Source organism: Acartia tonsa, chromosome 8, assembly GCF_053477335.1.
Source record: "Acartia tonsa isolate MP-2025a chromosome 8, ASM5347733v1, whole genome shotgun sequence".
In the NCBI taxonomy this organism is placed as follows: domain Eukaryota; kingdom Metazoa; phylum Arthropoda; class Copepoda; order Calanoida; family Acartiidae; genus Acartia; species Acartia tonsa.
This window is the reverse complement of record NC_137267.1, coordinates 25,694,098-25,707,246: the sequence shown is the minus strand read 5'-3', so window position 1 is coordinate 25,707,246 and position 13,149 is coordinate 25,694,098. Positions and strand designations below refer to the sequence as shown.

The window sequence follows — 13,149 nt, the reverse complement described above, 5'->3', positions numbered from 1 at the left end:
CGACTTGTTTGTGTTATCATTCCCGATGCTATTGGCTGATATTGAAAGACCCAATTGAAAGTCAACATAGGGTACACGGAGTGGTGACATACAGTGATTTAAGGTTTAGTTAGGCATACCCTTCCCCCTCTATTGTTTAACTCTAATGATTCAATTGTTCTTTACAAATTAATTCACAATCCCCCAATGGTGAATAAAACTGCTGCTTCCTTGTAACTTAAATGTGAATTGGGAAATTGCTAACCTGTTGGTCTTTTATCAGCTGTTCACACTTTTCCCAGGTAGAGAAAATTTTTCTGCCATGCACTGTTGTCAAGGTTAGCGACTAGAATTAGGTATAAGAACAATAACATTCAAAAGTAAATCAGCATATCTAATAACTTAAAATTACCTACTCAAGAATACATTTTAAATTTTTTATTGAATAAAAAATAATTTTGTTTATGAGCATAATTTAGATCATGTTGGGTCATCTAAAGCATATATTTGACGGTTCTTGTCTTAATTTAAACAGTTCACCTTGAATATTACGTTCTGCAATGGATTTTCAATGTGTATCGCAGATTTTGGTAAACCTTAAATATATGAAGAAAAAGAATTAAATGAATTTTAGGTAATGAATATCAAAGTTAAACTTCTGTAGATATGCAGTATAAAGAATAATAATGTGAAACTATTAAAACATTTAAGATGTTAAAATACTTTTATCCTATAAAATGAATGATTAGAATAAATATAGTATAAGCCTCCAGACAACATCAAGTTCCAGGTATATTTCTTGCTAATAACACCTCTCTGATCGAGTAAGTCAGATACACAGAGAACTGGAACAATGGGTTGTTTAATACACTAGTCCCCAAAGTTTTAAAAAAACGTTTTCTCATTCGTTGGCTAAACAACTTTAAGAACATATATTGAATTTTGATTGGTTCATTAAGTCGAGTGTTCAAACGTTTCAACCAATAATTCTAATCTGTAAGGGGTAATTTTGTGTAACATCATTAGGGATTTAAATCAATTTATCGGCCATTGCCAATCCATTTAGATCCCAGCGTTATGTACAATGTACATATGTATAAATAAGTGAAATTGGTTACCTATAAGAACCAGCTTGGCACCTTTCCTGAGGAGAGAGAAGCAGGAGTTAACCACGGGGGTTGCTCCTGTAGCCTCCACAAGTCTAGATACACCCACACCTCCTAAATATAAAGAGTTAACCACGGGTGATGCTCCTGTAGCCTCTACAAGTCTAGATACACCCACACCTCCTAAATATCAAGAGTTAACCATAGGAGGTGCTCATGTAGCCTCTACAAGTCTAGATACACCCACACCTCCTAAATATCAAGAGTTAACCACGGGGGGGTGCTCCTGTAGCCTCCACAAGTCAATATACACCTACACCTCCTTAATATAAAGAATTAACCACAGGAGGTGCTCATGTAGCCTCCACAAGTCTAGATACACCCACACCTCCTAAATGTCAAGAGTTAACCACGGGGGGGTGCTCCTGTAGCCTCCACAAGTCTAGATACACCCAAACCTCCAAAATATCAAGAGTTAACCACGGGTGATGCTCCTGTAGCCTCCACGAGTCTAGATACACATACACCTCCTAAATATCAAGAGTTAACCACAGGAGGTGCTCATGTAGCCTCCACAAGTCTTGATACACCCACACCTCCTAAATATCAAGAGTTAACCACAGGAGGTGCTCATGTAGCCTCCACAAGTCTAGATACACCCACACCTCCTAAATATCAAGAGTTAACCACAGGAGGTGCTCATGTAGCCTCCACAAGACTTGATACACCCACACCTCCTTAATATCAAGACACCTACACCTCCTAAATATCAAGAGTTAACCACGGGGGGTGCTCCTGTAGCCTCCACAAGTCTAGATACACCCACACCTCCTAAATATCAAGAGTTAACCACGTTGGGTGCTCCTGTAGCTTCCACAAGTCTTGAGAATAAGGTGTAATCGACAAGCAAAAGAAAGAAAAATAAATAAAGGGAGTGGGGAGCAGATAATGTCAAACTAAATTTGTATACACTGTTGGGTTAGGTTTGGAAACCGTTTCTAAGCCATACTTCTTATTATATCCTGTTTTCTACAATTATTTATTATCTTTATTTCAATATTCGTGAAAAGTTGTCCAAAATACTATATATGATTTTTTAAGCATGACTGGGAACTGGTTCTAATCCAGTGATTATTATCAGTTTCGAAGCCATACTGGAAAAAGTATTATGAAATAAAACAAAGAATTAAAATAAAAACCTGTGAGTTCCATAATTTTCTGATGCAAATCCTCCTTACTGCTATCTAAATAAATTACAAAGAAATATTCATGAAATCTTAGGTATAACTAACAAATTTGGATTATATTGCAATTCTAAATAATGAATGCATAATGAAAATATTTCTCAAGTCTCTTACTCTCATACATAGCAATGGATATAGAATTAATGTGTAATTGTATATTATGACAGGGAAAAAATTTTGGTTGCTAACATAGGAGGGGATAGGATGGTGTAAAGAATTTGGATGTAGGGTACCGTTGTTTTCGCCAGCTACGAGTTTCACTTTATTAGAGAACATAATAATCTGGTATAAGATCAAAGTAATTATTAATCCATTGCAGAGCATAAAATTCAAATAATAAAATGAAAATTAAGTTCAAATGTTGAACTTAACTAGGGAAGGAGAAAACTTTAAAGTTACATAAACAAGTTCTTTCATTAGCTGGCTTAAAAACATTTTAAACTTTTTACTTTATTTAGTTCAAACTAGCAGTGTCAAAACTTTTTATCCAATGATTTTGATCTATAAAAGATCTTCATTTGTGATTGGGATGTGAATCAATTTATCGTCCATTGTCTTATCTCATTAGAAACCCGAACTAGGCTTTAACTCTACAAAAAATTTTAAAAAGATATTCAATTTACAAACTTACCAATACAAACATCCGCTCCCATTTTTTCAGCTAGCTGTAACCTAGCCGGGTTTACATCAGCTATGATGGTTCTGGTACACCCAAGAGACTTGGATATTTGCATGGCTAGCAGCCCTATAGGTCCTGCACCCAGTACCAACACTTCCTGAACATAGAATTGTAAAATAAAAATTAATAGGGAATTAGAAAACATTCATAACATTTCCCCAGAAAACTTTCCTAGAAAAAAATTCAATACAAGCAAGTAGGGAGAGGAGATTGCACTGTATAACTATTAACTATACAATACTAATACTGGTCCCCAAAGTTTTATCAACACGGTCTCTCATATGTTACATTAAAAGCTTTTGGGACAATTATTAAATCTTGATTTGGTTGTAATTATACATTCTTCAGTGTCCAAACTTTTCCATCAATAGTTTAATCTACTAAAGGGGCAATTTCGTAATTGGGGAGTTGCACAATTTGATCTCCATTGTCTTATCATTTAAGATATCTGATCTTGAGGCCCCTATTTTTTTTATAGATTGTTTGCTGTACCTGTCCTTTGACATCTATAGTCTCAACTCCATTGTGAGCCACACCCATTGGTTCTAACAGAACTGCCTATCAAAAAAGGAAATATTTATTATATAATTATGAGATGAAAACGTTTTTGGACAACATTTTTATTCAATTTGTCTTAAACTTTTTTGAGCTTAATCTTATTGTGAATTATCATTATTGAGATAAAATGCAGGGAAAAGGGAATTCTGACAAACAATTCCAAAGGAAAATTTACCCACAACCCCCTTCTCCTTTTCCTCCCCTTTTAACCCACCTCTCTTCAATTACATGAAAAAACAAAATATACTTCTACCTTACTTTAAAACGTTTCGTGATTTTTTGTACAATTGATTGTTAGAATTAAAATAACAGTTATTATTATTATTATTAGGCTTTACCTGTAGAGGAGTTGTGGTCTCATATTGAAGTTTATAGCAATATTTTTCTTTAACAATACTGAACTCGGAAAATCCGCCGTGTTCTGTTCCCCTACCGTGGCCGTACCTGAACAAATGAATGAAGCTTTTTCTAGTGTTTATAAAAAATGACGTCATACTGGCCTACCATTGGTCAATTTAATTTTACTCTGGCCTGCCATTTGTAACTTAGTCCGTGTATGGGCCTATCATTGGTCATTTGTGTTGTATGACGTAATTTTTTATAGGCACTGAGATAGGTTTTCGAAAGAAGATGCCGCGTTTTTTCGACATTTTTTAGACCTGTCGTATTCGTTCAATTAATCATTATTATGAAAAGGCCTCATAGGATTTAAACAGAGTATACAACTTAGGAATTCAAAATTTTAAAATTATTATTTCAGTTATTTGTATAATGTCTAATAAAGCTCTAAACAGATGCATTAATTAATATACAGCAAAAATGGATTTAAGATTATTTATTTTTCTTCTATAAAAGCCGTACCAACAAAAGCGAAATAATTAAAAAAAAACAGTTGTATACTCTGTTTAAATCCTACAGGGCCTTTTCATAATAGTGATTGATTAAACGAAGATGACAGGTCTAAAAAATGTCAAAAAAAACGCGGCCTTCTTCTTTCGAAAACCTATCTCTGTAAAGAGCTGCGAGAAGAAAGGCCAATTAATTGTTTTAAAAAATTGCAATTGTGACATAACAAGTATCTCATCTGCTCGTTTTCAGGTGGGTGATTTGATTAGTTGGAATTTTAAACCATCATTATGACAAACACTTTTCTTTCTGCTAATATTAAATAATACATTATGTAGGTGAACTATTGCCTTGGCCCAAACTAGGTAGAACTCATTACTATGCACAATTAGGACTCATAGACCAAGGTTATGCAATCAAAGGGTTGGTTGTATGTAGATCGTTTCAACGCGTGTGTTATGTCTAAATAGTGATTTTCTATTCATTGATGGATAACAGTATATTTTTTTTTAGAAATAGCTAAGCAGCTTGTTATAAAAACAGCTAATGTCTGCAATGACATTATTTGACAGCTGCGAATTATTTCTTTCTACTATTTGACATAAATGCCTTAATCAAAAATAATCTTACTGGTCCATTTTAGCACAGATATCACCTCTACCATCTTGGCAGGTGTAACACTAAACATTTCATATGCATTATATTTTATATGGCCTAGGCGAAAAGAAATTATCGCATAGCCCTTGATTTGGTTCATTGTGGCACAAGGATGACAAAGTGAAGCTCTATAATCAGACGGTATGACAATATTGACACTTGTAGGGTGTTTTGGCTTAATAAGCAGATTGGAAATATATAAGTCAAAACAAAATTGTATGTAATTTTTTCCTAAATTGCTTAAATACAGGTTATATTGTACCTTGTTGTCCAAGTAATTAGTATTCCAAAAATCAAATATGATAAAATCATAATCAAAAATGTTTAAAATATACATATATGCGATTATAAATATGCTACGCTTTCTAAACAGTATTCAACTGTTACAGGAATCATGAGGTCAAGGTTTGAATTCATCGGATAATTCTAACATGCCTAAATTATTAATAAAAGTACCCGTAAATACAGACATAAGGACCTCTTTAATTATAGTAAAACTTCGCCTTTTAAAATTTAAATATCTGTTTCAGATTTTATAGCTACAAAACTGGTTAGGTTCTCCTTTATAGGGAAGCTTCACGTAGGTCAGGGGATTGCATGAAGCTTTAATATTTATTTATTTATTTATTTAAGGCTTAAGATGGTATTTTTTCTGCCTCAATCTTACCCATTTTAATACATACTTAGCCTTGAGATTACAGGAGTGCAGTCGCTAATTTGGTTATAAAGCATATTAAAACATTCCTCGCCACAGTAGAAATGATTTTCCACAGCTACTCTGTCTCCTATTTCAAGTTGCTGACACCCAGTGCCAAGGCATGTGACTATACCCACAGCTTCGTGTCCAGGGATGAAAGGTATAGTTGCTATAGTCTAAATATATAAGTATTTGTCAAGGATATATCAACATGACTTTATACACATGACTATGCCCACAGCTTCGTGTCCAGGGATGAAAGGTATAGTTGCTATAGTCTAAATATATAAGTATTTGTCAAGGATATATCAACATGACTTTATACACATGACTATACCAACAGCCTCGTGTCCAGGGATGAAAGGTATAGTTGCTATAGTCTAAATATATAAATATTAGTCAAGGATATATTAACATGACCCTAGACAAATGAAATTACTAAAAGCTTCGTGTCCAGAGATGAAAGGTATAGTTGCTATAGTCTAAATATATAAATATTTGTCAAGGATATATCAACATGACTCTATACACATTACTATACCAACAGCTTCGTGTCCAGTGATGAAAGGTATGGTCTCTTATAAGTATATAAATACTTATCAAGGATATATTAACAGGACCCTAGACAGTTGCTATAGTCTAAACATTTAATTACTTGTCAAGGATGTACCAACATGACTCTATACACCTGACTATACCAACAGCTTCGTGTCCAGGTATGAAAGGTATAGTTGCTATAGTCTAAAGATTTATATAAATATTTATCAATGATATATTAACATGACCCTAGACACATGACTATACCAACAGCTTTGTGTCCAGGGATGAAAGGTATGGTTGCTATAGCCTAAATATATGAATATTTGTCAAGGATATATTAACATGACTCTATACACATGACTATACCAACAGCCTCGTGTCCAGGGATGAAAGGTATAGTTGCTATAGTCTAAAGATTTATATATTTGTCAAGGATATATTAAAATGACTCTATACACATGACTATGCCAACAGCTTCGTGTCCAGGGATGAAAGGTATAGTTGCTATAGTCTAAAGATTTATATATTTGTCAAGGATATATTAACATGACCCTAGACACATGACTATACCAACAGCCTCGTGTCCAGGTATGAAAGGTATAGTTGCTATAGTCTAAATATATCAATATTAGTCAAGGATATATTAACATGACCCTAGACACATGACTATACCAACAGCCTCGTGTCCAGGGATGAAAGGTATAGTTGCTATAATCTAAACATTTATATATTTGTCAAGGATATTTATACAATTATGATGAAGGTAGATGATTAAAGTCCCTCAACAGATTATGACGTCAACCGATAGAATAACCAATGAGAGGCCAGTATACACTGTAATTGACCAATATTAAATTTTATGCTGGCCTCTTATTGGTTATTTTATCGTATGTCGTCATAATCAGTTGAGGGACTTTAATCATCTTCTGAATAAAGTTACTTCTTTTGTGAATGAAAATTATTGTTGTAATAATGTGGACACTGCTAGTTTTTACAATCTCAAGATTTAATGAAAGTTCTCACAGTCTTTAAATGAAAGTATCTATAAATTAGGGATCAAGCATAATTTATAGTGCAATGTCCCCTCCCTCCCAGTCCTTTAATTCGTTTTGGCTTACTTGCGCAACTTGATTCCAATGATACAGAGCAATGTCAGATCCACAAATAGCAACTTTTTCTATCTTGATTAAAACCTAAAATTAATAAAGATGACATCATAATTATTACTATAGCAAAAAATTCTTGGGGGACAAACGGACAAAGTTAGATATGGAGAATATGTTAAGTTGTCAACAAATAAAAGAAAGAAAGAGAAAATACCAAAAATTCTGAGAAAATCACCAAACCTTAAAAACAAGTTTTTGTGTATTTAAAGCATGGTCGATAGAGAGACTGATGCATAGATTAGACCTGCATATGTCATAGGAATCTTCACAGAAAATACCAGATGTCTATTTTCAATAGCAGCTAAGAAAGAAAAAACCCTTCGCGTTCCTGGCTGACTGACGTACTGATAGACAGACAAAGTGAATTATAGAATAGCTACTTTTTTTAAAATAACGTGCGGCTGAATGCGGTTGCGGCTGCAAAGCCATTGTTTCTCTAATTTACTACGAAGCAAAAGCCAACAAAAGAAAGAAATATAATAAAAAAGGAATACATTGTATAACAAACTTATGTCATAACTTCAAACATCAAATAGAAAATAAACTGAAAACCCTTCTGCATTTTATCAATTGATAGAACAATCGGTTAAATAACCTTTTGTTCGGTATCAATAATAGCTTTAGAAGAAAAAAAAAGAAGAAATAACTTAAGTCACAATAATGTCGGTCGATCTTATAGGCTGTAGGTGATTGTTTTTCTTTAAATGTATTTATCTAGTCATTAAATATTCAAATAGCTTTAAATATCTTATAAAAAAAGAAGGTAAATATTATTTTTTTTTTAATTCTTATTACTACTGGAAATAATTGTCCTTGTTCTATAAATAGATTACCTCATCCTTCTTGGGTAACGGCACAGGTTCACTAAATACAAAAACTATTTTCTTTAAAATTATAATTTATAAAGATATAACTAAAAAAATAGACTTGTAAGATGAAAATTTCAAACTTACTATGTTTATGGCTTATTGTCATGCATCGTGTAATTCATTACTTGGCTGCTATATGAGGTACACCTTTAATTCCCACAAAAGCCTCTATAGGCATTTGATGGAGAAAGTGTTAAGTAAAACCTCCAATTTTTTTATCAAAGAAATTAATATTTTTTTAGGCTGTTTCTCTTTGGAAAGCAGAGGTAATCTTCTCCAAAATAGTCTCGAAATAAACTGTCCTATAGACTATAAGACTAAAAGAAGCTACTCTTGTTTTCTAGATCCTTTGCTACAGTTAGACATCCGTTTACTTCTATATAAGGATGAACTTTGCTTTTTAACAATGTTGTAATCGGTTTAAAGTATAATATTGTCCTCTTTTTTTAGGGGGTGGGAGATTTAGGGGACCAAAACGTTATACCTGTTCATTGTATATCCTTCTTTGGGCTCCATCTTTCTAAGGGCAAGCATTTTTTCAGGGATAGCCATTTTCAGTGTAGATAGCTTTAGATATCTGAATAAAAACTAAATTAGTCAGCTGCTTGTTTTTTAAACTTATTCCGGGAAAGCTTTGTAATGGGCAGTTAAGTAAAAATTTTCATCATATTTAAAGCATTACAACTAAACGAATTTATAAATCAAACCGCTGTATTTCAGTATCATTTTTTCCGTTCAATTGCTTGAATTAAAAAACAGGAGGATGATAACCATCGCAAGTAGCAAAGCTCATGAATTTTAAAGAATATATACTAATGACAGCAAAACATGCCTTAAGTAAGTTTTAAAAATGTAAGCCCCTGTCTTTCATAACAGCAGAGAAAATTACATCTCTACAGTATAACTCCTTCATAGTATAATATAAATAGAAGCTGAGAAAATAACGAAGAAACACACATAGAAATATTAGAGTAGATTCACTACTAGAAAATAAAAGCAAAGAACTTTTAAAAATCTCTGGAAAAATATTTTGTTTTGTTAATATTTGATTAAAGTTAGAACCCAACTGTCACAAAATATAAAATCCAAATGAATTTGATATTTTTATCAAATAAAAACAACAGTCTCGTATTTATTACCAACTAAAGCTATTCTATGATAAAACTTTTTATAAAAACTTCCGTGCCCCTAAATATAAGAAGCTTCACTTTACAGTAGAACGGAAGTACTCCGTAGGTACAGACGTATAAGTTTTTTAATTCACAGTACAAGTGTTTAACCTACACTCAAAAACACAGAATTAACCATCAAATTACGTTATGTATTTATGTCAGAGTTTGTTATTATTTTTTCATAACATTTCGTCAGTTGTTCAACTTATGAAGATAATTGCACTTGTTTGCAATGAAATTAATTACTTTGCTTATTTATGTCCTTGTAATTAACCACAATTTTGAGATTATATTTTGTTTCACTTTTATCTTTATAATTTATCAAACAAACAATTAAATGTATAATTTTATTCACATTTCATTAACAGTGTACACTAAATAGATAAGGATGGCAACATGTAGTATAAGTTAGCGAAGTACAAAAAAATCAAGTATGGACAAACGACATAGTGAGTTAGAGCAGTTGTTCTGTTGTCATAAAAGAGAGATTGTCTGATAAATATTTTTTAGATGACGAAACTTTTATAAAAATAAGTGTATCTTTTTTATCTTGACTGACAGACCGACGGAACCAAGTAAATGCTCATTGGTACAGGGTACAATCACCAAAACTTTCAGTCTATTGAACTACATTTCCCGATTAACTTTAGACTGTTAGACTAAGGGAATTAAAGAGTAGCTTCGCTACTTACAAGGATGACACAACATGCACAAGTACTGAACAAATTATATTAAAATATCAAAGCTATCTAAACAGACAGGGCGTACGGACCGACGAATATATATTAATTTTACAGTATTATGACTTTGGTGAAGTGTTTGACTATGGTATCTTGTTGATTTGCAGTTGACCTTTTATTTCTAAACATCTGTTTCCTTTCAGAATTTTAAAGCTCTTTTTTTGGGCCACGTCTTGGTAAAGAAAAGGCGTCTTTCTTATCTTAAAGCAGGAAACCTATATCTTACCTGAAAATTAATGAATAAAACTTACCTATTTTGTTCCTCTTTGAAGTGACAAAACTTAAGGCTAAAATAAGGTATTTTCCTGCCATAGAAGGAACTATATACGTCTATATGTCTGTAGCATAGGATTTCGATTTTGTTATGTATCTCCTTTAGAATAGATCTAATTATAGATCTTGTAAGGCTTATAATTATTTCTTTTCAACCCTTTTAAGATAAACCACCACTCTCAAAACATAACAAAAAACTTTTTTTTTGTATAAGTAGAGGATCAACTTCCCTCATCCCCCCATTTTTTTCCCAAAAGGCCTACTTAGCCTCTAGTATATCCAAGTATAAAAAGTAGTAAGATTTTTTATCTCTATAACCTTTGAACTGATTGGGTTCTCCAGTGCAGTGTAGAAAGATTCATACAGGTCACAGGATGGTTTAGACTATTTTCTGCCTTAATTTCCCTAGATGTAAAAGGCACAGCCTTTAGTTATATGTATATAGTGTAAGTATTAATAACCCACATAAAGATCCAACAGAGTAAATAGAAAATATCAATTATACCATTCCTGACTGACCCTGCAGGATATAAAAGGTAATTATTAGAGTTGTGTCAAAACTTAACCTTATGCTATTCAACCTTATTACCACTGTCATAAAAGTGATTAAAATAATACATATATATTTATGTTGAAATGATAAAGACATTATATTTTGACTGGGAAAAAAAGGGATGATAAGCATGCGAAGCCTAGACATAGGCGTCCAAGGGGGGGGGGGGGTAATGGGCCATTTGGCACCCCCAAATTTTTTTGAACAATACCCCCCCCAAAAAAAAATTACCCCTACCTTGGGGGTGCCGTAGGCACCCCCAACGATTTTGGGGGGGGGTATTTACCCCCCCCGAACCATTTTGGGGGGGATAATTACCCCCCCCCAAAATAAATGTTCTTTAAAAAAAAATTTTTTGGGGGGGTATTTACCCCCCCCAAAATGAATGTTCTTTACCCCCCCCCAAACAAGAATTACCCCCCCCCCAAAAAATTTTTTTACCCCCCCCAAAAAAAAAAGCTTGGACGCCCCTGAGCCTAGACATATAAATACATAAAGAGAGAAGACAAAGACAATCTTTTGGGGGGGGAGGGAGTAATCCCCGCCCCCCCCCCCCCACCCTAAAAAAAGTCATAGTGTGACTCGAGCCTTGAGGTGTAATATATTTTATGTTCCTCGTTTGGTCTCCTAATAGTTAATGAAAAGTATATCCTAATGTTTCAATTAAATCAGATCTTGAAGATGACATTTAAACCGGCTTCCAAAAAACAGGTTTCTTACGAATACGTTCATAGCAGACAGATTGTTATTGTTTACAAATTTCATCATACACGCTAAACGAGAATAAAAAAGTGAAGTTATATTTTAATTGAAAAAAAAGATTTAAAGTTATTTTGGTGAACTGTGTTACCAAAAATAAAATAAGTAGTACATTAATCGTTGAAATATCAAGCTTTATATCATTGCAAACTGTCAGTCAGTCATAAAATCTTTAGGGTAGGGCAGGGCCAAGTCATTTGCTAGGTAAATCGTTATTATTTTGACATATCTTCATTAAATGACATTTATCTCCATGTTCTAATCGATTGACAGAAAATTACATGAAACCTAAGTTGTTTGTTGTTAAATTGTTTCTCTCTCTTTTTATTGTTTTTTACATAATTTGCATCGTGGCAACGCCCCTTAAGGGGCAATTCGTCGTATTTTTAAAATGGCTTTTGATAGTTTATTTTAGGATAGGTTATATTGGTTTAGGTGATTGCCCCACATGGTTAAGCAATTGGCCCCCCGCAGGGGCTAGAAATAGGAGAGAAGCTTGTGTGAAAAAAACGAAGAAACGCCCCTTAAAGAGCGTTGCCACAAAAGGGACTATACCCCAATATAGTCCAACCAGTTAAAACAGTTCTTAACCATGATAACAAAAAATTTAATAGTTTGATCATGTTTTATTTGCTTGGGCCTTTATAAGGGCTAAAACCATCCCGGGGATCTATGATGTAATTGTAAAGCACTGAAGATTCCATAAAATAGATACCTAACTAAATTAAATATTTCATTAAATAATGAAAAAGAATTTCTATAGGCGATTACTTTTGGGAGAATGTCAGGGTGTCTCAAAACTAGCTATAAAACTTACCAGGACCTATAAGACGCTTCACTTTAAAGTATAATCATATTGGTTCATTGGTTAGTGAGTTAATTATTGTATTTTTATGTTCTAAAGAATGAGATACTACTATATATTTGAATAGTAGTGGCGCCCTTAGCATCTAAGAACTCGTGTTTTCTAAAGGGTAAAAAGGGAGGAGAAAAATAGCCTAAAACCACTCAAAGGATTGACCTATAATAGTGTGGAACCATCATGGGATCTATGTGAAGCTTTCCTAAAAAGGAGAACTCAGTATTAAAAGTAATGAAATCTGAAGCTATAGTCAAATTAACCTTACTTACTACTTTATGTTATAGGATAGTACTTATTAACTTAATAGATTAGGTAGGTGCTTTTTTTACATAATTAAATTACCCCCCCCCAAAAATTTTACCCCCGGGGTAAATTAGTTTGGGGGGGGTAATTACCCCCCCCAAAAGATTTTGGGGGAGTATTTACCCCCCCCCCCCAACAGACTTTAG

The 13,149-nt window shown here is 33.3% G+C and overlaps 1 protein-coding gene across 1 annotated transcript in view; it reads right to left on the bottom strand.

Moving 5' to 3' along the window:
* Window positions 1-8,914, bottom strand: part of LOC145326534 (L-threonine 3-dehydrogenase-like) — a 35,751-nt gene extending 26,837 nt beyond the window's left edge. Inside the window, exons 1-12 of the mRNA XM_080169904.1 lie at window positions 8,826-8,914; window positions 8,306-8,336; window positions 7,425-7,499; window positions 5,816-5,942; window positions 5,043-5,094; window positions 3,905-4,010; window positions 3,501-3,566; window positions 2,961-3,105; window positions 2,285-2,329; window positions 1,098-1,199; window positions 520-575; window positions 245-325 (exon numbers count right to left, since the gene is read on the bottom strand). Coding sequence (XP_080026030.1) covers window positions 245-325; window positions 520-575; window positions 1,098-1,199; window positions 2,285-2,329; window positions 2,961-3,105; window positions 3,501-3,566; window positions 3,905-4,010; window positions 5,043-5,094; window positions 5,816-5,942; window positions 7,425-7,499; window positions 8,306-8,336; window positions 8,826-8,893 — 954 coding nt within the window. The 5' untranslated portion in view covers window positions 8,894-8,914. The remainder of the gene's footprint in view (window positions 1-244; window positions 326-519; window positions 576-1,097; window positions 1,200-2,284; window positions 2,330-2,960; window positions 3,106-3,500; window positions 3,567-3,904; window positions 4,011-5,042; window positions 5,095-5,815; window positions 5,943-7,424; window positions 7,500-8,305; window positions 8,337-8,825) is intronic.
* Window positions 8,915-13,149: the final 4,235 nt, after the last annotated feature.